The sequence below is a fragment of the Sorex fumeus genome, unplaced genomic scaffold (genome assembly GCF_029834395.1).
Source record: "Sorex fumeus unplaced genomic scaffold, SorFum_2.1 ptg000044l, whole genome shotgun sequence".
In the NCBI taxonomy this organism is placed as follows: Eukaryota; Metazoa; Chordata; class Mammalia; order Eulipotyphla; family Soricidae; genus Sorex; species Sorex fumeus.
The window spans coordinates 11,315,623-11,342,547 of NW_026606101.1; the positions used below are offsets into that span (position 1 = coordinate 11,315,623).

The window sequence follows — 26,925 nt, forward strand, 5'->3', positions numbered from 1 at the left end:
CCTGGCATTCCATATGGTTCCCTGAGCACTGCCAGGAGTAATTCCTGAGCACAGAGCCAGGAGTAATCCCTGTGTAACGCCAGGTGTGGCTCCAAAACCAAAAAAAAAAAAGTTGTGGGCCAGAGAGATAATACCAGGGTTAAGGCAGTTCTCTTGAATGCAGTGACCCTAATTCCCTGCACCACATATGGTTCCCTAAGCACCATCAGATTGACCCCTGAGCCACCACTTTGGGTGTGGCCCCAAACAAAGCAAAACGAAGTCACTGTATACCGTGTGTGAAATGATGTGTGTAACAGGGAGGTGAGTACATCTTCCTGAGGAAGTAATGAGTTAATGGGGATCCACAGGTGCTGTGGGAATTAACCAGGAAAACAAAAGGCAGTTGATTGCGTCCAGATGCAGAGACCTTGGTGCTGAGGCAAATGGCCTGTTCCTGGTGCAGCAACTCTGAAAGCTGGCGGGGGCAGAGGGGAGGCCGAGACGGGGTGAAATGAGCCTGGAGAGGCAAGGCCAGAGCATGGGCACGTGGAAAGCCGTGAGGACTGTGGAAGAACCTTTGTTATCATCCTAAGTGTGGCAAGTTTCATGTGGGTTGTCGTTTCTTTTCCAGTTTAAAAAACAGAAACTGCTCCTCGAGCTCGATCAGTATGCCCCAGACGTGGCGGAACTCATCCGAACCCCCATGGAAATGCGCTCCATCCCTCTGAAAGTTGCCCTCTTGTAAGTATTCTCTGATCAAAGTGGGCTCAGTGCTGGCGAATGCGTGGAAAATCTGATGAGACGCTCCCGTGTTGTTTGTTGTATTTTTGGAGACTTGCAGTCTTAGTCATCAAGTATTTGCTGTAGTCCTGTTGCACAATTGGGGTTTTGGCCAGCAAAAGAGACAGAGCCATTCTGTCTCTGTTGGGACAAAGCCTCTCACAGGGACGTGTACAATCCACCCCTCACAATTGCTTTTTGACTCAGCTCTGATCTGGACTCCAGCCTACTTGCAACCAGTGCTTCCTTAAGGGAAAAAAAAAGTATTCAGTTGTGATATATCAATTGGAGAAAACTCTGATCCTCACATGGTAGTTTGTTCTGAGTAGCTTCTGTTTTGGGGACAGTTTAGTCTTCCATTTGTCCTTCAGAAAACTGAAGTTCAGTGCCCCGCAGACCCATCTCTGCAGAGGGGACCAGGATGGACTTATGGAAACGACAGAGATTGTGAAAGAATTCTCTAGGCGGACTCTACTGCCAGGAAGTTAGTTCCTTCCAGCTATTTCCACTTATTCCAAAGACAGACAAACATGGATCATTATCCCATCAGCTACTGGTAATTGAATATTAATAAAATACTGGTTTCTAGGCCCACAGAGTAAACAGGACAGACAAGTTTCCTTGTGGAGCATGTGACTTTGGAGCCTCACGGCTTTGTTGCTTTGTGGGCACAGCTGACTCAGTCCTCTGCCTGCTGTGTACATCTCCTCGTCTGTACCCCCATGGGCGGCTGGTCCACCACTCCTCAGCAGCTGCTGCCATTTACAACCCACCGACCAATACCCCCGCGCCCCCCACCCCCACAATGTTTTGTGAGCAGCACACATCGATGTTTTTCAGAAATTCTGCCAGGGACCTGGAATGATAGTACAGCAGGTAGGGTGTTTGCCTTGCGTGTGGCCTACGCGGGTTCAATCCCCGGCATCCCATATGGTCTGCCAAGCACCACCAGGAGTAATTCTTGAGTGCAGAGCCAGGAGTAAGCCCTGAACCCCCCCCCCCAAAACAAACAAACAAACAAAAGTTTTGCTGGGAATTACCCAGTAGAGCCAGAGGTTTAGCAACACTTGGAATCCCTTTAGACATACTCTGTGTCTCCAGGGAGTAGTTTGTTAATAGTAGCGGCCATTTCTCTCTGGGTTGTGTAATGAGCCTGTCAGTGGTTGTTTCGGGTGTGTGGAGGGAAGCTACCAACAATTTCTAGGCTTTGGCTTTTCAGCTACTAATCTTACAGCCCTGAGAGATATTAGGTTTAAGGTCTTTATTTGCGAATAATAATTATAATCTATCTCTCTCTCTGTGAGAGACACTGGTATGTTTCTTCCTATCTGATAATCAGAATTATGTAACTGGTCTCCCTTTTCACTTCATGTGCCAGGAAACTCAGAGCCAGATCTGAAGCTGATAATTACAGTGCTGTCTACAGACTCATTTGGTCTGTGCTCCCTGGCCTTTCCTTCTTTTATTTGCTTTCCCTAACCTTTATTTCTACTTCTATTTGACTATTATTCTCTTTTTTTTTTTTCTTTTTGGGTCACACCTGGCGATGCACAGGGGTTACTCCTGGCTCTGCACTCAGGAGTTACTCCTGGCTGTGCTCAGGGGACCATATGGGATGCTGGGAATCGAACCTGGATCGGCCTCGTGCAAGGCAAATGCCCTACCCACTGTGCTATCTCTCCAGCCCCTATTGTTTTCTTTTTTTTTTCTTTTTGGGGTTTTGTTTGTTTTGTTTATTGGGGTTATACCCAGCAATGCTCAGAGGTTACTTCAGGCTCTGCACTAAGGAATCACTCCTGGCATTGCTTGGGGGACCCTTTGGGATGCCAGGGATCGAACCCGGGTAGGCCATGTGCAAGGTAAACCCCCTCCCTGCTGTACTATTGCTCTGGCCCCTTGATTATTATTTTAAATGATTTATTCTTATTAGAGTGCTCTTCTTTGTCTCTCATGGAAGCAGGGTAGAAATAAAAATGGCAATCCATTATGACTTTATTAGGTTTCCCTGCTATCACCTTTGTTTTTTGTTTTTTGGTTTTTTTTTTTTTTGCTTTTTGGGTCATACCCAGCAATGCTCAGGGATCACTCCTGGCTCTGCACTCAGGAATCACTCCTGGCGGTGCTCGGGAGACCATATGGGATGCTGGGAATCTAACCCATGTCGGCCGTGTGCAAGGCAAACGCCCTACCCACTGTGCTATTGCTCCAGCCCACTTGCTGTCACTTTTAAAATTTCTCAGTTCCTTCCTTCCTACCTCAGTAAGACAAGGGGTTTCACCTTAATTCTCTTCCATAGAAATTCATGAGGTTCAGTAAAATTCTACGGCAACTCTTTAATTTGTTGATACTGATACTTCTTTTATCTTTCCCCCTTTTTTGGCGGGGGGAGGGGGGGTGGGGGGAAGGAAACACCCAGCTATGCTCCAGGCAGCTCACTTCTGGGACTCAGGGATGTGGGGACGATGTGGGGTTCTGGAGAGCAAACCCAAGTTGGCTGTACCCGAGGCAAGCTCCTGATCCGCTGTACCATCTCTCCAGCACTGAATCCCATTGATCCTTATTCTGTCCATGGATCACCCTGGGCTATTTGACTACTGAGAGGACAAAGTCTGAGCGAGTCTGGCCCCCCAAATGGCCTGCTTGGGGTTGTGTCTGCGTTTGGGAACCTGACAACAGAAAATGTATTCTTGGTTTTTGGCGAAAAATGTAGCTATTCCTAAAATATATGGCCCATTGGGGAAGTGGTAGTATTTATTATCATTTTGGAAGCCTGAAACAGTAGAAAAACACAGACTTCAGAGCCAGAAAGACCCGATTTTGAATGTAGTTCTTAGCTTGTGAAACCTCGTGTGAGTTCCTTAAGCATCAACTCTCAGTTTCCTCACCTGCAGCCCAGAAATCAGGTTGTTGCAGGCGTCCAGCATGCCAGTGCTTAGGTAGCATGATGGTTTCCACAGACCACACACATGGGCGCGGAGGTCCTGACCCTCTAGTGCCTTTATCTGCTCTTTGGCCCAAGCCCCAGACCCGTTCTCTCTTCCTCAGAACCCTTTCTGAAAGCCGCCTTCCCTTGAATGTGCCTTTAGTTGTCTTTGAACTTCCTGGCAGTGGTGGCCAGGGCTCCCCAGCTTCTGAACAGGATTACTAATACCACCTATATGTGTGTGTGTTTTTTCCCCCAGCTATCTCCTAAATCCTTACACCATCTTGTCTTGTGTTGCCAAGTCCACCTGTGCCATCAACAACACCCTCATTGCTTTCTTCATTTTGACCACCATGAAAGGTAAGCTCTCAAAGGGAAGTGCATAGGTCTGTTGTCCCAGACTTGGGTAGGATGTGGTAATGTGTACACTAAGGATTTAAAAATAAAAACAAAGTCATGTAAGATTTGTTATTATGTTGTTGTTGTTTGTTTTGTTTGGGGGGCCATGCCCGACTGTGCCCAGGGCTTACTCTTTTTTTTTTTTTTATAATTTATTTCTTCATTGAATCACTGTGGGAAAAGTTACAGAGCTTTCGGGTTTAGGTCTCAGTCATGTAAATATCAAACACATTTCCCTTTACCAATACTTATTTTTAACCGAGAACCCCAATAGAACCCCACCTCCCACCCCTCCCAATTCCTGTGAGGCAGTTGAGTTCTAGTTAATACTCTATCTACTTTGACTAGATACATTGTTTCGATAGAAGATGCACAATTATTGTTCAGGGTTTACGACCCCCCCCCCCCCCCCTCAATCAGACATGCTGAAACAGCGTTGTGAAATGATTTGCTTTCTACAACTTGGTTTAAGAATAAAATGATGTCGCTTGGCCGCAATAGCGGCTGCGCGGTTTTGGATTTCTGCTATTTTACTTATTAACCCTGGAAGAATTTCTATTAAAAGATAGATAGTTAAGAGATTGGTTTCTGTGCTCTGGAGTCGTGGCCGTGCCGGAGAGCCGCTCGTGGGGGGCAGCTGGTGACCTCGGTCGGGCGTGAAGGACGGCAGGGCTTACTCTTGACTCTGAGCTCTAAAATCACTCCTGGTAACACTCTGGGAACCAATACTAGGGATCAAACCAGGTCAAATACATGCAAGGCAAGTGCCTTCTTACTTTCTGTACTATCTCTCCAGCCCCAAGAATATTTTTTAAAATGTAGATAATTTGTGTTAGAATTATGTGCATGATAAGCCATTGTTAATAGCATTGTGAACCGCAGAATCTCAAATAATTAAAAATAAATAAGTAAAAACTTAGAAAATCCAAGAGAAAAAATAAGTTTTTTTAAAAATCAGAATCACTGTTAGCATAATTAAAATATTTTTTTCCTTAAAGACTTATTATGATACTTGGTCATGTTTGGTTCCCCCAAATACTGCCAGGATTGATACCTCCAACACACACACACACACACACACACACACACACACACACCAGCACAGATCCAGGAGTAGCCCCTGAGCACCTCCAGAAGTGGTCCAAAAATCAGAAGGAAAATAAGTAGCTTATAGTGAGACTAACAACCTCTGCCTTTCTCTTTCCAGCCCTAGTTCAACTTTAGAATAACCTTTTTCTGGCTTTTGCTAGTATTTGTTTTTGTATTTCTGAATAAGCTCATATTGATTTTTAATAAACTTCAGACATTATCTATTGTATTCTCATGGGAGATAAAGATTTGTATTAATATCACTGCTTTTACTAAATTTTCCTAGAGGAGGTATGTTGTGGTTTTGAACAATCCAAAAATCAGTACCTGTATTTTGTGATACTACATGTATTATTTACTGCTAGGTAAAGTAATAACTGTTATTTCCTCTTCTGTAATCATTCCCCAACCTGCATCTAATTATTGTCTTTTTTTGGCATACTCTTTTCTACCAAACACTTTTTTTTTCATATTTTATCTACTAGATTTGTAAAATGCCTAGCAATTTTTTTTTCTTTTTGGGTCACAATGCTCAGGGGTTACTCCTGGCTTTGCACTCAGGAATCACTCCTGGCAGTGCTCAGGGGACCATATGGGATGCTGGGAATCGAACCCGGGTCGGCCGCGTGCAAGGCAAACGCCCTACCCGCTGTGCTATTGCTTCAGACCCGCCTAGCAATTTTTTAATACTTAAATACACCAAATAGCCCATCTGTACTGTTGCTTTTTGGGAAACCTTTCTCGCTGTTCTCTGGTCTCCTCCTGGGCAGATCTTTCATGGGGCCTCTTCCCTTATAATTCTACTGGGTCATGTTCCTTCATTCCTGATTTTTTTTTCTCCTTTATTCTTTCCCCTCTATTTTGCTGAGTAACAACAACAGTAACAAAAATCACCTTTAGTAGTTTTCTTGGAAGAAGGTGCTCTGACTGGTCCAGGGATGTGGCTCAGTATAGAGCACTTGTTTTGTATACGTGTGTGAGGCCCTGGATTTGATCCTAGGCACTGCCAAAAAAAAAGGTTCTAGAAAGGTTGCTTCGAGATACATGTTTTGAGTTATACCACATCTGAAAAAAAATTATTTGTTCTAATTTAGCCCAAAATTAATAGCTGGGGCAGAGCGTAGAATTCTAAATGGAAAAATGTTTCCTTCCAGTATTTGAAGACATTGCTCCATTTCTAGCAGTCTGGTTACTATCAATCAGCTTGGTAACAGTTTTTTTAATATGGTATCAAGGATCAAACTGGGGTCAGTCACATGTGAGGCAAGTGCCTTAACTGCTGTACTCTCAGGCTATTTCTTGTAATAGGCTTTTTATTTGTTTTGGTTTGTTTCATGTTTTTGGGCCACACCTGGTGGTGCTCAGGACTTACTGGATCAACTCAGCGCTTACTGGCTCAGCACTCAAGGATCTCTTCTGGTGGGCTTAGGGGACCATATGGGGTGCCGAGGATCTAACCCAGGTCAGCCGTGTGCAAGGTTCTACCCGCTCTATCATCTCTCCAGCCCCAGAAGTAGGGATTTTTCCCATTCATTATGGTAGGGTCTTCCAATTTAAGAACAAAAGTCCTTTTTGTTTTCATAAAACAAATAACATTTTCCCATAATATTAGTCAAATTCTCTCTTTTGTTTTATTTGGGGCCACACGGAGTGGTACTTTGGGGGATCCTGTGGTGCCAGGGGTTCAAACATGTGCCTCCTGCACGTGTAACATGCACTCCCCCTCTTGAGCTGTTTCTCTGGCCTCTTCTGTCCTCTGTTTTTACTGTCCTCTTGTTTGTAGCATTTTTTTTGACATTCTTTTTTTTTTTTTTTTAAATGTAGGAGTACTGCTATTTATTCAGCCACTGATTAGGTGATTGAATTGTGCACGAACTCCACCTTACATTTTTTTTCATTTTTTATAATTTTATTTATTGAATCACTGTGAGAGCAGTTACACAGCTTTCAGGTCTAAGTCTCGGTCACATAATAAAACACCCGTACCTTCTTCACCAGTGCCCATTCTCCACCCCCAACAACCCCAGTATACCCCCATCCCACACCCTCCCCCTACCTGTGGGGCAGATGATTTCCACATTACTCTCTCTCTACTTTGATCACATTCAGTATTTTGACACCAGACCCACCATTTTTATTTGAGATTTTACCCCAACACTCAGATCTGCTGAAAAGGCAACAGTAGACAATTTGTTTTCTATTGCTGGTTATGAATAACATATGATGTTGCATGGCTGCAGTAGTGGCCACACGATTTTAAAATTCCGAAATTTTAACACTTAAATCTGGAGGGATTTCTGCCAAAACCTGCTGGGTTCTGAGATTTGTTCCTGAGTCTCTGGGATCATGGCCGTTAAGCAGCTTGATCAGGAGCCAGAAAAGCCGTTCGTGGGCAATAACTTGGGGTCTCGTTGGGGGGGGGTGGACAGGACTGGCTCCACGCCCATCCTGTGAGGCCCAACAAGTTTTGTCACTGCGGGCCCAAGCCTGACTGTCCCGTGGTCTCTGGAGGATGACAGCCACTAGGCCGCCAAGGTAGAGCAGGTGAAGTGACAACACCCTTTCCCCCCCGGGGTGGCCCAGTGACAGTAACGTACTGTGGGGTCCGGACGCATTTCTGCCAAAAGCCACTGGGTTTTGAGATTTGTTTCTAAGTCTCTGGGATCATGGCCATTAAGCAGCCTGATCAGGAGCCAGAGAGGCCGTTTGTGGGCAATGACTTGGGGTCTCGTTGGGGTGGGGAGGACAGGACCGGCTCCACCTTCATCCCGTGAGGCCCTGCATGTCTCGTCCCTGCGCTCCCAAACCTGACTGTCTAGTGGCCTCTGGAGAACGGTGGCCACCGGGCCGCCAGGGGGAACAGGCCAAGGCACGAAACCTATTCCCACCTGGGTTGGCCCAGCACCGGTAACCTACTGCAGGGACCGGACGCATTTCTGCCAAAAACCGCTGGGTTTCGAGATTTGTTTCTGAGTCTCTGGGATCATGGCCATTAAGCAGTTCAATCAGGAACCAGAGAGGACATGCCTCCAATTATATAGCTGAGCCGGAGGTGGTTTGTGGGTGTGTTTCCCACATACCTAACTTTTGGCCATTTACTTTCTTGGTAAACTTTGGCCCAAGTTTTTGGGGTCTGGCCAAAGGCACAGTAGCAATTTTGGGGTATCTGGAAGTCTGAAGGTGCCATCAGGTTGCTGATGCACTCGCCTCACAGGTACAGATTGACCTACTGGTGGCACCATACCCCCCTCTTTTTGACATTCTTGATTGATCTTGTTTGCGTATTTTATTTTCTATTGATTTTTTTTCTTTTTGTGTTTATTGTTGGGTCCCAGCTGGTAGTGCTCAGGGTTGCTCTTGACTGCTTGCTGTCACTCCTTGTGGTGCTCATGGGACCTTGTAGTACTGGCAGTGGAACCCTGGCCACCTGCATGCAAAGCTTGTCTCCAGCTCAGTGAACTCTCTGGGCCTTGCTTGTATAATTAAAACTTCTCTTTTTATCTTCAGTTTGTTTAAAGCATCACGAGGCCAGAACGATAATACCACAGGTAGGGCACTTGCCTTGAACACAGCTGACCTGGGTTCAGTTCTTGGCATTGAACCACCAGAAATAATTCCTGAGTGCAGAGCCAGATGTAAGCCCTGGGCACTGCCGGGTATGGTTCAGAACCCTTCCTCCGCCACCCCTTCCCCCAAAAGCATCTTCATCTCTTTTCCCCCATCTGTTTCAGACATCATCTCAGTTTTCGTGATACCCTACCCCCTTTAGTTTGCTTGTGAGCTCTATTTTCATAAACACATCTCTTGACCATTGTGATGCTTGGGATCAAAACCAGGGCTCCCACATTTAAAGCATGCAGTCCAGCCAGCAGTAGTCTGCTTTGAAAAGAGATCCCTCAGCCTGGAGAGATAGTACAGCAAGGTAGGACACTTGCCTTGCATGCAGCAGACCCAGGTTCAGTCAGGTCCCCTAAACCCTACTAGGAGAAATTGCTGAGCGCAGAGCCAGGAGGAAACCCAGAGCACCACTAGGTGTGACCCCTAAACCAAAAAACAAATAATAAAGATCCCTTAGGACTGATAGGCCCCCTCTGAATCTTCTAGGGAGAATTGGGAGGGGGTAAGAATGAGTAGTTGTCAGGGCCAGAACAATAGTACAGTGGGTAGAACACTGCCCTGCATGCATCAGACCTGGGTTCGATACCTGACATTCCATATGGTCTCCTGAGCACTGTAGGGGTGATCCCTGAGTGCAGAGTCAGGAGTAACCCCTGAGCATTGTGGGTGTGGTCCAGACACCCTTCTACCCCTCCAGATGCTCCCCTCACCCTCTCCCCTACAAAAAAGACTGAGTGGTTGTCTTCCAGGAGCTCAGCTCCAAATGGAGCAATGACAGATCCTGAGACCTGCCTCCCTCCCCCAATCACTTATTTTTGCGCTTCCCCATGGGTGGGGCCAAGAGAAGCACAGAGCATCTGGGGTAGTTTTGCCACATCAAACCTGCTGGTTTTTGTAGCCTCCAAACCTGCTGGTTCTCCTTACCTGCTGTCTTGCCTCAGGCAAATCACAGCTTCTGCAACATCAGTTCTGTCACCATCACCGTCAGTTCCGTCATTGTCAGTTCCGTCACTGTGTGGGATAAAGGAGGAATGCAAAATGCTTAGAATGAGGTCTGGGAGACAGCTCAGGTGCACAGCATGTGTGTGAGGCCCTGAGTTGATTCTGGGTACCGTTTGGCTCCCCAATGCTGCTGGGGATGGCTGGTGTCCTTCCTCCCATCCCCAGAGTGTTGCTCCTTATGAACAGTGCTTTGTTTCTTTCCTAGCTGAGCCCAGGCAACAAATGGTTTTCTTGCTTGTTGTGATTTTTTTTTCTTTGTTTGTTTTGTTTTGATTGTGCGCTGGGGGCTTCTGCTGTTTGGTCCTTGGGGTTCCAGTGGTGCTTGGGGGACCCTGTGGGGATGAGGGGGCTCTCCATGCCAGGCACTCCAGCCCCTGGGGCATCTCTTTGACTGCTTGTTGTGACTTTGGTTGTCGTTGTCATCTCCCATGCTGCAGTGAACAGGGGTCACCCACTGGGATCTGTGGGTCCCTGCCAGGCCTCTGTCTTGGAGCCCTGCTCACAGGTTTGCCTGCTGCTCTCTGGGCCAGCCATAGAAAGAGATCAGGAGGGTAGCAGAGTGATGCAGTTGAAGAGTGTGACCGGAGTAAGACTGTCTGCATTCAGATTCAGTTACTACTTCTGACTAGTTTTCTGTCTGTCAGATGGGGCTATAGTAATAGTTCCCCCATGAGGTGATTGGAGGACTCAACGAGTTATTAAGTGTAAAGTGAGACCCGAGAGGGCACTCCAGAGTCTGGAGCACATGCTATGCATACAGGAGGCCCAGGTTTGAGCCCCAGCAAGACTAGGTCCCCCTTGAATACCACAGGAAGCAATTCCTGAGTACCAAGTCCAAAAGTCACCTTAGAGCACCGCTGTTGTGGCTCAAAAAGCAACACATCACCCCCCCACGACAGAGTGCCTCTGCAGAGTCCTCCTGAGCTTGGAGTGCTTTGGGCCAGACCTGCCATGGTATCCTCCTTCCTGGTGATCTTGCTAGATGCTCACTTCCTGTCCTGAAGATCCTGTGGCACCTGAGCCTGTTTGACCCGATTTCAGTCTGTCCTAGCACCTAGTCTGGGTCACTACCTGTGAACAGTCTCTGTTCTGCACTGGAAATTCCTACGTGGAACTGTCCTCCACAACCCCGTGTCATGTCATCTTCACTGCTGCTCTGTTCTGTGGCCAGGTCCCCCCCCAGACCCCAATGCCATTTGGCTACTGTCCCCAGAGGCAGCGTCCATTTCAGGTCTTGCCAAGGCGTGTTTGGTCTCCTTCCGCCTCGCCACACCCCTGGCTAAGAATTGGAGAACAAACTCCAAGCTCAGTGGGGCACAGTGTTTCCTGATACCCTGGCCAGTACACGGATGCATTTGAGCGATTTGCACATTTGAGTGATTTGCTTTAATATTCTCATCAGGCAAAAGAGTCGAATTTGTATCTGTTTCCGTCCTCTTTTTTTTTCTTTTTGCTTTTTTGCGTCATACCCGGCGATGCACAGGGGTTACTCCTGGTTCTGCACTCAGGAATTACTCCTGGCGGTGCTCAGGGGACCACATGGGATGCTGGGAATCGAACCTGGATTGGCCGCATGCAAGGCAAACGGCCTACCCACTGTACTATCGCTCCAACCCCACCCCCAGTCCTCTTGTCACAGCCCCCCACGTTAGAGGTGCAGGACGCCCTGGGTCTTGGCCCACATGAGCCTCCCCTTGCAGACCTGGTTTCCCAGACCTTTCTAGAGCTGACATAAGATGTCTTTGGAGGCAAGCGAAGCCCTTTGTGATCTGGGCCTGATCCAATTTCTTGCCGAGGTCAACCAGATCTGTGGAAATATATTTGCTTGGTTTGGCTTGTTTGGTTTTGGGCCATAGCTGGCATGCTCAAGGGCTATATCTATCAGTGTTTGGGGAACCATATGTGGTATTGGGATTTGAACTAGTGTCAGAGCCCCAGCTGCATGCTAGGCAAACATCTACACCTCCGTACTATCTCTCCAGCTTTGGAAGTATATTTTTATTGAAGTACCTCATATATGCTGAAAAGCGCACAGGTCGTTAGTGTACAGTTGAGTGATAAGTAGTAGCACTTCTACCAAGAAACAGAATGTTATCAATATCTACGGGAGTGCCTAACCACCCCACTTGCACCCTCTTCTAGTCTCTCCCAAGTATCACCCTGATTTTGCATGTTAAACCACCTTTGCTCTGCCCCCAGCCCACATCCCTTTTTCCTGGGGGGAGGGGAGCACACCTGGCAGTGCTCCTGGCTCTGTGCTCAGGGATCTTTCCTGGGGCCACATGTGTTGAGGATTGAGCCAGTGTCAGCCACATGCAGGGCAAGTGCCTTAACCCCTGTACTATTTCCTGTCCCGTTTTTGTCTCGTGCCCTCCTGCCTATGCACCTGCTCTTCCCAGTGCCTCCCAGGCCTCCCTTGCTCATTGCTCAGAACTCAGGTGCCAACTTTCCTGGATGGACTAGTTAACTTCCTTCTGACTTGCCTCCCGTGTTTTGTCACTGTTTACCGGGAGCTCTGCAGACAGAGACCATCTGAATCACCTGTCTTCCTCGCACCCTGTGCTGTCTTGGCATGAGCAAGCAGGCACTCAGATCTGCGTGCTCCATTGCACATTTTGTCTAAACTATTTGAGTCCCCTTTTACATTTCTTTTCCCAGATTCTGCCCCGGTCCTCCTCCTGCCTTCCTAACCCATTCTTCTCTCCCTGCCCAGCATTTTTTCAAAAACACATATCAGCTTGATCTGAGTCTCTTGTGTGCCTCCACACAAGATTAGGATGTGCCCTACGTTTCCCTGCTGCGGTGTCTCACCCACCATCCTTGGGGGTCCTGCCCACAGAGCATGACCCCAGCCAGCTGAAAGCTTATTCCGGGGACGTGCTCTGAGCCCAGTTTATTCCAGTCAGATTTATTTTGTGTTTTCCATATATTTATGGTTTTGCACTCTCTTGCTCTCTCTCTCTCTCCTTCCACCTCTCCCTCTCCCATTCTCTCCCTCTCTTTCTGTCTTCCTCTCTCTCTTCCTTCCATGGCCTTTGCCCATGTTATTTGTATTGCCCTGTCTTATACTTATAAGGTTTCCTTTCTCAAGGACATTGGTATTGGTTTTCTTTAATAAGTTCATTTTTGGGTTTCGGGTTTTGGTTGACATCTAGTGTTACTGGGTGAGAGGATGGGGCTATTCATCCCCAGCTTAAGGGTTATTCCTGTCAGTGTTCTAGGAATCATAGGGTGTTGGGGATCACACCTGGGCTTCCTGTGTACAAGGCATGTACTCGGCCTGTTGAGCTGCTGTCTCTGGTCCAGTATGCTTGCTTTGTTTTTCCTTAGTGGAGCTGGGAACTGAATTGAATTGAACCCAGATTCTCACACATGCAGGGCTAGTGCTCTACTTCTAAGCCATATCCCAGGCCCCAATGTGCTTGGGTTTTTTTCTTTGTTTTTAAATGAGTTTTTTTTTTCTTTTTGGGTCACACCCAGCCGATGCTCAGGGGTTACTCCTGGCTCTGCACTCAGGAATAACTCCTGGTGGTGCTTGGGAGACCATATGGGATGCTGGGAATCGAACCCAGGTCAGCCACGTGCAAGGCAAATACCCTACCCGCTATGCTATTGCTCCAGCCCCTTTAAATGAGTTTTAATTTTTGTTTTTGGGCTCTACCCAGCAGTACGTAGAGGCTGTTCCTGGCTCCATGCTTGAGGGACTGTGTAATGTGCATACAGTGCATACACACTAGCCCTTTTGTTATCTCCCTAGCTTGATTTTTAAAGAGGTTGTTTATGTACCACTACATGGTGTTCACTCAGTGACCACATGTTCTTCTAGATGCTGGAGATTCGAAGTTAAATTTATTTCCCTTGAGAAATCAGGGAAATAAAAAAGAGAAACATTAGCACATTATTTTACAACAGTATTGAGTGAGCATATTGGATGAGATCAGAGAATGGGCACTGGAATTGGTTGTGTGTTTTGGTGGATATCCCTAATCTTTCTATTTTTATGCCTTAATTTCTTCACCTGTAAAATGGGTAGAAAAATAGAGCCTTTGAACTAGAGCAGTAGTACAGTTTTTGGGTGTTTGCCTTGCACACAACCAACCTGAAATTGATCCTCAGCATCTCATATGGTCCCTTGAGCACTGCTAGGAGTAATTTCTGAGTGCAGAGCCAAGAGTAATACCTGAGTATCACTGGTATGACCCCAAATCTTTTTCTTTTTTTTTCCTTTTTGGGTCACACCCAGCAATACTCAGGGGTTACTCCTGGCTCTGCACTCAGGAATTACTCCTGGCGGTGCTTGGGGGACCATATGGGATGCTGGGAATCGAACCCAGGTCGACTGCGTGCAAGGCAAATGCCCTACCTGCTGTGCTATTGCTCTAGCCCCAAAACTTTTTTTAATAAAAGAAAAAGACCAGAAAAAGAAAAGTAGTGTTTTCATGAGGTTGTTACAGTGTTTACAAGGTTGTGTGTGTGTGTGTGTGTGTGTGTGTGTGTATGTAGGTGTAGTCAAGCACTGTTCTTGAGACTAGGACACAGAGGGTAGGTGACTGGAACCTGTAAGTGGTGTATTGTCATCTCTGCATAGGTGTTTTGGAGGAAGTAACATTTCAGTTATCCACTGAAGTCTCTATGGGTCTCTACTCTGTGGCCAGAGACAGACAGCTCAGGCAGGAGGAATATATGAGAGCAAACACAGGACTGCCCAGCATGATATTTTCAGAAACGGAATAGTCCCATGCAGCTGGAAGATGGTCTGTGTGTGAAACAAACCAGAGAGCTGAAGCCAGGGAATAAGACCAAACTGGGAAAGGTCTTGGTGCTGTTGGAGTTTGGAATTAGCCCTAGAATGGAACAGAATCTTTGTTAGTCCTTTGTAGTGGGGGAAGGGCCATACACAATCACACTTAGGGGCTACACCCAACTCAGTGTTTGGGGTGGGGGGGTGGTCACTCCTGGCATTTCGAATTTTTAGTATCACCACGTGATATCACCATGTGATACTAAAAATTCAGGGGGTTGTAGAAGCTTTGAGTGCAGTTGGAGGATGCTTCTTATTTGTTCACTTAGAGTTCAATTTCTAGGGCTGGGGAGGTAATGTGTGGAGTAGATCATGTAATGGCTGGACTCATAGCACCATGTGGCCCCATGAGCATCACCAGGTTAGGCCTGGGAGTTCTGCTCGTCCTTAAGCAGCACAGCATCCTCTGGCCCCACATTCAATTACCCCTGAGCATTTCTTGGGAGGCCCCTTAGCCTGGACTAGAGGGATCATACAGTGGGTCGGGCACACTTACTTTGCACTCAGCCGACCTGGGTTTAATTTATAGAACCCCATATGGTTCCCTGGCACTGCCAGGAGTGTTCCCTGAGCCCCACCAGGAGTGGTCCCTGGGTTCAAAGCCAGGAGTAAGCCCTGAGCTTAGCTGCCTCTAACTACCTCCCTACCCCTGCCCCAAAAGAAGAAAATAAGGTAGATTTTTAGGGGCCACTGAGTGATTTCTTTTCCTGAGAAGAGGCAGTAAGCCAAATAAATTTGGGTACCTGTGATCTAAACTGTCTTTTAGAGTGTCTTTCTGGCACTTCTGGAGGTGGACGTGACTGGAGGAGGTTTGGGTAAAATTTGGGGGGAAAAAGAGACTGAATTTCTGGTGAGAGGCTGAGCTCAGTGACTGGTGTCATAGAGGTGCATCCACAGGGTGTGGTGATCAAGGAAGGGAATCAGGCAGAGGAAGGACAGCCCAGGTATCTGGGTGACAGTCATGGACTTACTGGGCGAGAGCAGGGGCTTTCCTTCCCAGTGATGTCAGCCAAGGAATCCAGGCAGGCTTCTCCTTCCTCGTCCTGGGAGCACCAGCTCACCAGTCTGTTCTGTTAGGCTCCTGGCCATTTCTTCTCTCTCCGGCTTATAAATAGTTACCTGCTGCAGTCAGATCATTACTGCTCTCAGACAATTAGGGCAGGAGCTGACTGTGTTTATTTCATGCCCCACTGTCTCCTAAGGGAGAAAGAGGTGGAAGTCATTGGTTTGTTTTCACATTTATAAGAATGATGGAGTTGAGCCATTAGCCTCCATCCTCTGCTGCCAGACACACGGTCTCTTCTCTGTCCCACCCTCAACATCTAGAAAACTAGGTTCAATTATGAAGTTCTTTTCCAGGGGCTGGAGCGATAGTAGAACAGGTAGGGTGCTTGCCTTACACGCAGCCAACCGAGGTTTGATCACCAGCATCCCATATAGTCCCCTGAACACCTCCAGGAGTGGTCCCTCAGTGCAGAGCCAGGAGTAACCCCTGAGCATCATTGCATGTGGCAGATAAATACAGAGTTCATTTTCAGAGACGAGGGAGTGGTTCGGCAGCAAAATGCATGAGATTTGGGCTTAATCTCTGGCACCACCCCCCCAGAAAAAAAATCTTTTCCAGTTTTGTGCCCTCTTAGCTACTTTGCCACAAATGTCACTTAGGAATTTTGCCAATTAAAGGAATCATGCACCCACCCTAGCCATTAAACTTAGAACACTACACTTGTACCACCACCTTCTCAATATTTGAATTCACCTGGTTTTATTTTATTTTATTTTATTTGGTTTGTTGTTTTATATTTTGGGGCACAGAGGCTACTCTTGGCAACGCTTGGGCAGACCACACAGTGTCAGGGATTGAACCCAGACCTCCCCCTGCAAAATAGCACATGTGCTCTGCCCATCAAGCTCTCCTTCAGGCCCTGGCCAGACTCTGGTTCCAGGTGTCAGTGGCTTGGCAGGTGTGTGTGGGCCTCTGCTGGTGGCATAGCTTTCTTGGGCAAGATCCTGTCCCTGCACAGCCACAGTGATAAGTATCCTAGTTACAGGACATCGTGCTTGGCACTAAGTCACTTGGCAAGACAGCTATCCTCAGAATTTTGTGCTTGGACCTTTACTTCCAACTTCCTCCTTTCTCTGTCTTCCTTCCAATTTTTGTGACTTGGACTTGTTCCTTGAAGCTGGGTTATTGTGACTTGAGGGATGAACCACTCAAAAGTTCTCTTTTCTTCATGCTCTTTCCTATGAAGTGTTGACTTTTGGGGTGGGGGCCCCTGGCAGTATTTAGGGAGCCTTGCCATGCTGGAGAGCAAACACAGGACTCCTTCATGTGAAGCATGTACTCCAGCCCTAGAGTGACTGTTTTTATTTATTTGTTTGTTTTGGAGGGCACTCTCAGTGATACTGGACTCATTGAACTAATGGTTCATTGAGAGGTTCCAAGGACCTGGTACTGCTAGGGATCACCACGGACACCAGGGATCACCAGGACCACACCCAGTGATGATTGGGAGCTTCCATTACCCCTACTCTCTGTATTAGCTGCCAAACTCTGTGGTCTCATTTTTAACCCTCCCTAGATGTTTTAAGGATATCTATCACTTTGGTGATGGGAGACTCCCGGTGGACGGTTCCACAACGAAATTGACCACATCATATTCAGTCAACGGTTTTGCCTGACTGATGTCGCTGTTGTCCCAAAATTCCAAACGGGATCAGACCACCGTCTTCTTCGTGCAAAATTCTACTTCACGGAGCGGGGAGAAAGGACTGCAAAGTTTAAGAAGAGAACTCCCAGAACGACCACCAACTGGGAGCTCTTTGGCATTATTGTGGCAACATGGGAAGATGCCATCGTTGACATTGACGAGGAATATGATCGACTGGTTCAGCACCTCCATGATTGTGCAAGGAATGCCGAGAGAGAGAGAGCCGCAAAAAGATACCTGTCTTTGAAAACTCTTGAGCTCATTCGTCAACATGGCTTGGCGCAAGTCTCAGGCAACTGCAAGCGAATGTTGGAGCTCGCAAAGCAGTGCAGAGAAGCGATCAAGGAAGACCTCAAAGAGAGAAGAGCAGCATTGCTGGCAGATGCGGCAGAAGCCAGTAAAAGCATTCACAACACCGCCTTTCCTTCACCAACTACAAGACCAAGATAATTGCCCTCCGTTGTCCTGATGGATCTATCACATCTTCCAGAAGGGCAATGGAGAAGATTATCCACGACTTCTACTCGGTTCTCTTCGATGGCCATGTCCACCTGCCCATATACCAAATTCCGCAGGATGGATATGTCGTTCTCAACATTCACCCTTCCGAAATCCGACATGCCATTTCATCGGTAAAGAAGTGAACAGCACCCAGCCCAGACAAGGTCAGATCCGAACACCAGAAGAACCTGCCATCAGTTCTCATCAATACACTGGCTCGGCTCTTCACACGCTACCTTGAATGCACGGTTCTGTCCCAATGGAAAACCAGCAGGACTGTACTACTGTACGAGAAGGGAGACATCCACAACATTGGCAACTATTGCCTGATCTGCCTGTTGTCTGTCGTCTACAAGCTGTTTACTCAAGTCATCCTGAATAGGATTATCAGAACACTAGATGAAGGACAACCATGCGAGCAAGCTGGGTCCTGAAAAGGATTCAGCACGATTGACCATATCTACACGATAACCAAGCTCATTGAGGTTTCTCGGTAGTTCAAGATGACGCTCTGTCTAACGTTCATTGATTTAAAGAAGGCCTTTGATTCTGTTGAGACTGAAGTGGTCATCCAAGCCCTAGCCAAATAGGGCATTCAAACTCAATACATCAGGATCCTCTGTGAGCTGTATTACGGATTCACTACCAGGATCTCACCATTCCACAAGGAAGTGATCATCCATGTCAAGAGAGGGGTTCAGCAGGGTGATACCATTTCACCGAAACTCTTTCAGTGCCACCCCCGAGAACAGCATGCGATGACTGGAATGGGAAAGAATGGGAGTGAAGATAGATGGTCGGCAACTACACCACCTCCACTTTGCTAATGACATTGTTCTAATAACACCAAACATTAGCCAAGTACAAATGCTGGTCAACTTCGACTATGAGTGTGGAAAGATCGGACTACAGTTGAATCTCATGAAAACAATGTTTATGAGAAATGGTCTCATTCCTGATATTCCATTCGCTCTCAATGGAATGAACATCTCTGCATGCAACAGTTATGTGTACCTAGGTCGAGAAACCAACATGATGAATGACCTTGCACCTGAGTTGCGCAAAAGGAAGAGCGACTTGGAACGCCTTCAAGAGCGTCGAAGAAATAGCTAAGAGGATGAAGAACTTCCAACTCCGGGCACATCTCTTCTATTCCACTATTCTTCCTGCATTAACATACGCCTCAGAGACCTGGGCCCTACAAAAACAGGATAAGAACGCTGTTCGTTTTTCTGTCACCCAAAGAGGAATCAAAAGAGCTATGCTTGGTGTATCACGCTTCACTCAAGTGAGAGAAAGTATCCAGAGTTTTGACCTCTGTCGACGATCAAGAATCAGGGACGCTGACTCATTTGCCAAGGTGTCGAAAGTTAGATGAGATGGACACTTAATTAGACTTCTTCGTCAAGAACCTGAACAATCGGTTTGAGGCTCTTCATGTTTCTGGAGTGAGCAGACGCCATTGGGCTACACTAGCACGTGAGAGGGATGAATGGAGACATTATTGGCACCCGCTCGTGCAAATCAATGAGTAACGGGATGTCAAGTGATCAAGCAGTCATCACTTTGGTGTGCAAAAAACCCCTGTGGATCAACACCCACAACCCATGGCCGCCAGCTTGTAAGTGGCGGCCCAGTTTCACGGGCTTCACCACTAATCTCAGAAGAGGGGCAAGCCAAGCCGCTGAAACTCATGGGTACACTGGGTCTTTGGCTACCCCAGAGTGGCACAAGCGATTCCCTGCCCTGCTAACGCCCCAGCTGGAGCTCTCATACCCCACAGCCGCTGCTTTGCAAATGACCCAACTTCACTGGTTCATGACCAATCTCTGTAGAGACACCAAGCCAACAAAAAGTACCAGGTACACTGGTTTTTGGGCTGAGAACTCTGGGGTCTTCTCTGAGTGGGGCAGGCAGCCCCTGACCCTTGCTCTGATGGAAGGCCCGAAGCCACACCCACATCCTACAGCCACTGCCTCGTAAACAATGTCCCAGTTTCACAGCTAATCTATGAGTTGAATGCCAAGCCAAGCCAAGCCGCTGAAACTCATCAACCCAGTAGCACAGATCCTGGAGTTCTGGAGCAACACCTCCAAATTCCACAATACTGACAGGCCAGTGGGAGCACAACAGATTGGGTGGGAAAGTAGCATAGAAGCTAAGCTCAGTAAACAAAAACAATAGTACAGAAGGCCAGTGTAACAAACAGCATAGTAAACTCTCAGACAGTGATTTTAATGACCCCCACTGTGCGATATAATCATTTTTAGAAATTTTCTTTGAAGTATTTTTCAATAATTTTATGAGCTGGGGCCGGAATGATAGTATAGCGGGTAGGGCTTTTGCCTTGTACACGGCCGACCTGGGTTCGATTCCCAGCATCCCATATGGTTCCCCAAGCACCGCAAGGAGTAATTCCTGAGTGCACGAGCCAGGAGTAACCCCTGAGCATCACTGGGTGTGACCCCCCCACAAAAAAAAAAACAAAAACAAAAAGCAATAATTTCATTAGCCATTTAGTTGTAACAAGCAATATAAAATAAATAATTTTGTGCTGGTAAAGGGGCAGGCTTGAGGGGGTAGGTGGGAAACAGAACAGTGGTAGAGGGAAGGTCACACACACTGGTGATGGGATTGGGGTTGGAACATTGATTGGCTGAAACTGCTGTATTATGAACAGTTTTGTAAAGCACAGTGTTTAAATAAAGTTAAAAAACAAAACTATGAATCATCAGTTTTCCTCTATGAATCATCTGATCCAGCCCTAAGAAAGGGGCAGAACTCCTTAGATTGAGTGGTGGGACTAGTTTCTCGTTTCATGAAACACTGTGAAGAGGATGTCTATTGTTTTCAGTAATCAGTTGGCACCATACTTATAAGTTACAGTGGGTAGTCATTTATGAAACAACGATGGAAAATTCTACCTCTGGATTTTGATTGCACACTCTAGACTCCTGGGCCACACTGAAACCTTTGTTGTTCTCTAGTCTTGGTTTTAGAGTAGTCTGTTGTTGGGGACAGCCAGGTAGCTCAAAAGTCTGGAGCACATTCCATAGGCCCCGAGTTCAGTCTCAGCACTGCTGGGGGTCACCCCGGTGACCCCATCATCACCAGGCACGAGTACTCTGGGACCCTGGGAGAGCATTGGGCTCTCTGAACACTGCTTAGGAGGTTCCTACCCCACCCCACAAAAAATAATATATTTTATTGTCTTGAACCATCTAAAAGGAAATAGCTATTTGAGATTTTGTTTTGTGCTAGTCTGATTTTTTTTTTAAATTTTCTTTTGTGGGGGTTGGGGAGAGTTGGGTCACACATGTGGTGCTTGGCTACCCCTAGCTCTCTGCTCAGGAGAGACCCCTGGCATTACTTGGGGGGCCGTGCTGTGCCAGAAATCGAACTAGAGTTGGCAGGATGCCAGGCAAGGGTTTTAACGTCTGTGATATCTTTCTAGCCCTCAAGTCTTTTTTTTCTTATGACAGTAACAGCGCATGTTCAGTATATACAGTTTAGAAAATACAGGGGAGTCAAAAATGAAAAATTTTGCATATTACTGTTACCAGAGAAAACTACTATGAGCTTTGTGGATGTGTCTTTTAATCTTCTTTTAATCACTGAAGGTGGACAGGTTGAGCTACACCAAGTGGTACTCAGGGATCACTCCTGAGGATCAGGGAACATGTGGGGTGCGAGAGATCTAACATAGATGAGTTGGCATGTATGACCTGTATCTTAACCCCTGTACTGTCTCCCCAGTTCATATAACATTCCTTATGGACTATAGATTTTCAGGTCCTGTATTTATTATATTTTTCAAATTGAAGTATATTTTTTATTAATAATGTCCCTATTCCCCACCACAGGCAAACTAATATGGAATCAGTAAGCATTGTGTTATAAAAAAAAAAAACAACTGCAATGACTTGAAAGGATGTTATAACATCCTAAAACATCTGGACAACACATGGTGGCCTGAGCATCACTGGGTGCAGCCCTGGAAGGATTGCTGGGCACTGCTGGTTCCTGGACGTTCCCAGGCACCTCCAGGCCTGAACAGCGCTGCACCCTCCAGTCCTGTCCCCAAACTCCTGGCCCAATTGTCTGAGTATCCCTCCAGGGCCCCTGGGCACATTTGGGTGCCCTGCCCCACCATAAAAGAAAGGGTGTTGTAAAAATAGCCATGGGGTGTGATTACCAAAAAGCTCTTTTTCACAGCTCTCTATGGCACAGGCAGTGATTGTGGGCACAATCAATGGGACATTCAACACATTATGAGTGCCAAGGAAGCCGATCTCTTCGTTGCCCTCTGGCCTGCAGTTTTATATCTTTCTGGGTCTGAAGTTTTTGCAAGGCATATACTTGTGCTATCTCCGGTTGTTTAAGATAAAGGTTTCATTGGAAATCAAGCCAGGAAATTCTCCCTCTCTGTGCGTTGCATGGTGCTGCTCTAAATGAGGAACATTAGAATGGTGACGATGTGAGCAGTAAAGGAACGCTTCTTGCTTTGGGGCTGTCGGGGTCTGAGTCCAGGCCTGGTTGATGCGGTTGGATCATTCCATGTCTTTGTTTCTCTTTACAGGTAGTGCCTTCCTCAGTGCTATTTTTCTTGCCTTAGCCACATACCAGTCTCTGTACCCACTCACCTTGTTTGTCCCAGGACTCCTCTATCTCCTCCAGGTAAGCGCTTGCTGGTGAGAGCCAGCTTGTGAGCGATGTGCTCAGACAGAGGTCAGTGAAGGCAGTGGGTCCCCAGTGCACACACTTGCTTCTGCTTGAAAACACAAACTTAGAAAGAGGACCTATGATCATTAAGTTCTAATTGAATATATCATTGCAAGTGTATTTAAAGTGTATTTTAGGGGCCAGAGCAATAGTACAGCAGGTAAGGCACTTGCCTGGCATGAGGATCATCCCTGTTTGATCCCTGGCGTGTCATATGGTCCCCAGAGCCCACCAGAGTAATCTCTGAGCACAGAGCCAGGAGTAGGCCCTGAAAATGTATAGGTGTGGCCACAAAATAAAACAAAAGTATGTTTTATGTATTTTCAGCTGGGATCTGTCAACTATCTATAGCCTCTGTTTCTCATCTGATATCCCTAAGACTCCTCTATGAGCTCATTTCGTTAACTTTTCTGTATAATCCCACTTTCCTGGAAGGTTTCTGTAGGAATTATGTGTAGAAAGTGAGAGCTAGAGAGATAGCTCACTGGGCTCGAGCAACCCAGGCTTGATTCTCAGCACCGCACAGTTCCCTGCACACCACCAAGGGTGGCCTCCAAGCTTGGAATAACCTCTAGCCATCTCTGGTATGGCCCCCAGACCAAATATAGACAGACAGATGTGGGGCCCTACAGTCACACTTGAATCACTGGGTAATGACAAATTGAAGAAAATAAGTTACTGGTAGCACTGTAACAGTGTTCTCCCATTGTTCATTGATTTGCTGGAGCGGGCACCAGACTTGTTACTGTTTTTGGCATATCGAATATGCCACAGGGAGCTTCCAGGCTTTGCTGTGCGGGCAGGATACTCTTGGTAGCTTGCCGAGCTCTCTGAGAGGGATGGAGGAATCGAACCCAGGTCAGCCGTGTACAAGGCAAACGTCCTACCCGCTTTTACTGGTCACGGAGTCACGGTCGCGGTCCTCCCGTTGTTCATCAATTTGCTCTAGCGGGCCCAGTAACGTCTCTATCATGAGACTTGTTGTTACTGTGTTTGGCATATCGAATACATCACTGGTAGCTTGCCAGGCTCTGCCATGAGGGCGAAATACTCTCGGTAGCTTGCCGGGCTCTCCGAGAGGGATGGAGGAATTGAACCCAGGTCAGCCGTGTACAAGGCAAACGTCCTACCCGCTTTTACTGGTATTTACTAAAAACTTTCTGCCTGTCAGGCTGTGCAGAACACCATTATTGGCATCTTCTCATTTCAGCTTTATAAGAGCTTATGTGGTAGGTCATGTTATTAGTCATGTATTAGACTAATAATAATAATATTTGACACATGAATAATTGCAGCTGGAACTCTGGGCATTTTATAGAGTTCTTTCACCCAAGGCCACGTGGCCAGCAGATGATGCATTGAGATGTGAACTCAGGCAGGCAGACTGGTGCAATGCCCTGTTCTCTCTCTCTCTCTCTTTCTCTCTCTCTTTTTTTCTCTTTCTCGCTCTCTCTCTCTTTGTCTCTCTCTCTCTCCCCCTCTCGCTCTCCCTCTCCCTCTCTCTCTTCCTCTCCCTCTCTTGTTCACTCTCTCCCTCCCTCCTCCTGGCTCTGCACTCAATAATTACTCCTGGCAGTGCTCTGGGGACCATATGGGATGCCAGACTCTAACCCGGGTTGGCCACATGCAAGACAAATGCCCTACCCTCTATACTATTGCTCCAGCTCCTGTCCCTCTTTTCTGTACCGCTAAGAATACACAAATTATATCCAGAGGAAGAAAGAGAAGAAGCATACACAATGCTAATTACAAACCCTGTTGCTGAAGCCAAATGTATATCTCTATTTATGGAAATAGTCCGTATGCTTGTCATTTCTCTTCTGGTGTTTGGGACCATATTAAGCGGTGCTGGGGGGCTACACCCTGAGCACAGTGCTTGGGGTCACTCTCAGTGGTGCTCAGGGGACCATGTCGAACCAAGGATCAAATCTGGAGTTCCAGAAAACATATGCTCAATTCCTTTGGGGGCGGGGGCAGAGAAAAGAGAGAAAGAGAGAGAGAGAGAATGGAAAGATGCAGGGGATCAAACCAAAGGTGGTCACACACAAAAGACAAATACTCTACTCTTAAGTTACATCCCCAACCGTATATGCTTATCTATTTATTTATTTTGTTTCCGTTTGGGTTTTCTTTTTTTTTTTTTTGGCCACATCTGCCAGTACTCATGAATTTCTCTAGGCTCTGTGGTCAGGGGTCATACCCAGCTCAGGGGGCCATGTGATGTCACAGATTGAACCCTGGTCTCTTAGATGCAAAGTATATATTCAGCCCAATGAGCTCTCTTTCCAGGCCTGCTTTTCGTTTTAAATATGGACATATGGGACCGGAAAGATAGCTTAAGGACACTTGTCTTGTACATGACCACCTGGATTCCATATGGTCCCCTGAGCCCTGCCAGGAGTGGTCCCTGAGCACAGAACCAGGAATAAGCCCTGAGCAGTGCCAGGTGTAGCCCCAAAACGAAAGAGACATCAACAAAAACAAACCCCAACCAAAACAATATATAAATGTGGATATATGCAATGCTACATTGCTTGAATGGCTTAATTTTTTCTCCCATTTAGGAGATTTGAAATGTGCCCTAGCTGTCACTAACATAAATAGTATAGAAATGGTTTTTTTTGCTGGGGCAAGAGAGATAGTACAGCTGGTAGGCCATTTGCTTTGCATGCGACTGACCCAGGTTCCATCCCCAGCACCTCATATGGTTCCTTGAACATCGCCAGACTGATCCCTGAGCACAGAGTAAGCCCTGAGCACAGCCAGGTGTGCACACCCCTCACTCCTTCCACCGCCCAAAAAGAAAGAAAGGTACTTTTCTTTAAGTTATTTCCTGGAGGTATATCCCTCTAGCTAGATTACTGGACCCAAAGGTATGAAAGGTTTGAGTTTTTTTTCTATAAGACAGGGTTGTTGACGAAAACCCAAGCCAGTCTGCAGTGACTAATGTGATCTGCAGTGGCTCCCGCCACCCTCCAGCCTGCCCCCGAGTGGTCTGACTCATGGCCACAGTTTAATAGTAGTACCAGCGTGGAGTTGTTCAGCTTTGTTTTTCTCTTTCGATTCTTCTTGAGTCAGAGCCATTTGCCACGGCTGGCCGCGTGCTGTTTGTGTGTCCCTCCTCCTACTTCTAATTCATAGGCTTTTATTGCTTCTACTGTTGTCAGTGTTGTTGCTACAAACCAAGGGTCGCCACTTGTGGAGGTGTCCTGGATGTACTTGGTGATGCGGGGGCAGAGGTGGGAGCCTCCCAGCCCTACCCACAGGCCCTTGCACACGTTTGCTCTGCCACTTGGCTGAGCACCCGCCTCCTTTAGAAAGTCGGAGCTCTTAGGAGACTGCATGAAACCAGAACTGTAGTAACTCTTTATCAAAGGCTTTAAATAGATACTAATTTAGGGACCAGAGAGATAGTAGAGGGGTTAAGGCACACTTGCCTTCTAAGTGGCTGAGCTTTGTTCGATCCCCAGCCCTGGATGGTGCCCAGAGTCCCACCAGGAATGACCCCTGAGCATCACTAGGTGTAGTTCAAATCCCCCCACAAAATTTATTTGTACACCTGAACTGACTAAAATTTAGGAATGACTCATTAGGATAGTTTCTAAATATGCTTTATGTAAAAAAATTTTTTTTTTTTTGGTGAGGGAGTGGATTTGAGGCCATTTCTGACAATGCTCAAGGATTACTCCTAGCTCTGTGCTCTGGTCTCATTACTAGCAGGGCTCAGGGAACCACATGTGGTACCAGGGATAGTAAATGAGGCTGTCCACATGTACTTTATTTTCTGTACTACCTTTCCAGCCCAATGTAAAGCAGTATTTGTTTAGGCTGAAAAGATAGTACAGTGGGGAGGCCACTTTCTTTGCATGTTGCTGACCCGGGTTCTATCCCTGGCATCCCATATGGTCCCGCAGCACCATCAGAAGTAATTCCTGAGTGCAGAGCCAGGAGTAATCCCAACCCCTGAGCATCACCAGGTGTAGCCTAAAACAAAAAACAATAAAAAGAGGGGGAAAGAGAGAGAGAACAGAGGGGAAATGTTGTTAGTTGTTGTTGTTCAGGGTGTTCAGTGTTTTTATCGGGAAGGTAAGGCAGGAGTAGCTTTTTTAACTGGATAGCATCTTTGAAACGTGGACATAACTGCTGATGCTTCTGAAGTGCAGGGAGATGGGGGGAGGTAGTCCATGCCGCCCCCGAGAAAGCCTGGAGATTTTAGTCACAATACCCACATACTTGAATTTTCGGCAGATTATATCTCAGTGGAGTCCAGTCGGGGACATGGTGGCTATTTTGGATTGTGGAAGCAAGCAGCTGCTGGGGGCTGTGCTTGGGCAGGCACCAGGCTGACCCTCCTCCCTCCAATTTACCTCAGTCTCTTCAGCCTTGCTTGGGTCCGA

The 26,925-nt window shown here is 46.9% G+C and overlaps 1 protein-coding gene across 1 annotated transcript in view; it reads left to right on the forward strand.

Annotated features, from left to right (window-relative positions):
* The window catches only part of PIGU (phosphatidylinositol glycan anchor biosynthesis class U), a 105,465-nt gene that overhangs the window by 36,242 nt on the left and 42,298 nt on the right, over positions 1-26,925 (forward strand). Inside the window, exons 5-7 of the mRNA XM_056121645.1 lie at positions 614-723; positions 3,945-4,045; positions 22,386-22,483. Of these exons, the coding sequence (XP_055977620.1) occupies positions 614-723; positions 3,945-4,045; positions 22,386-22,483 (309 nt within the window). The remainder of the gene's footprint in view (positions 1-613; positions 724-3,944; positions 4,046-22,385; positions 22,484-26,925) is intronic.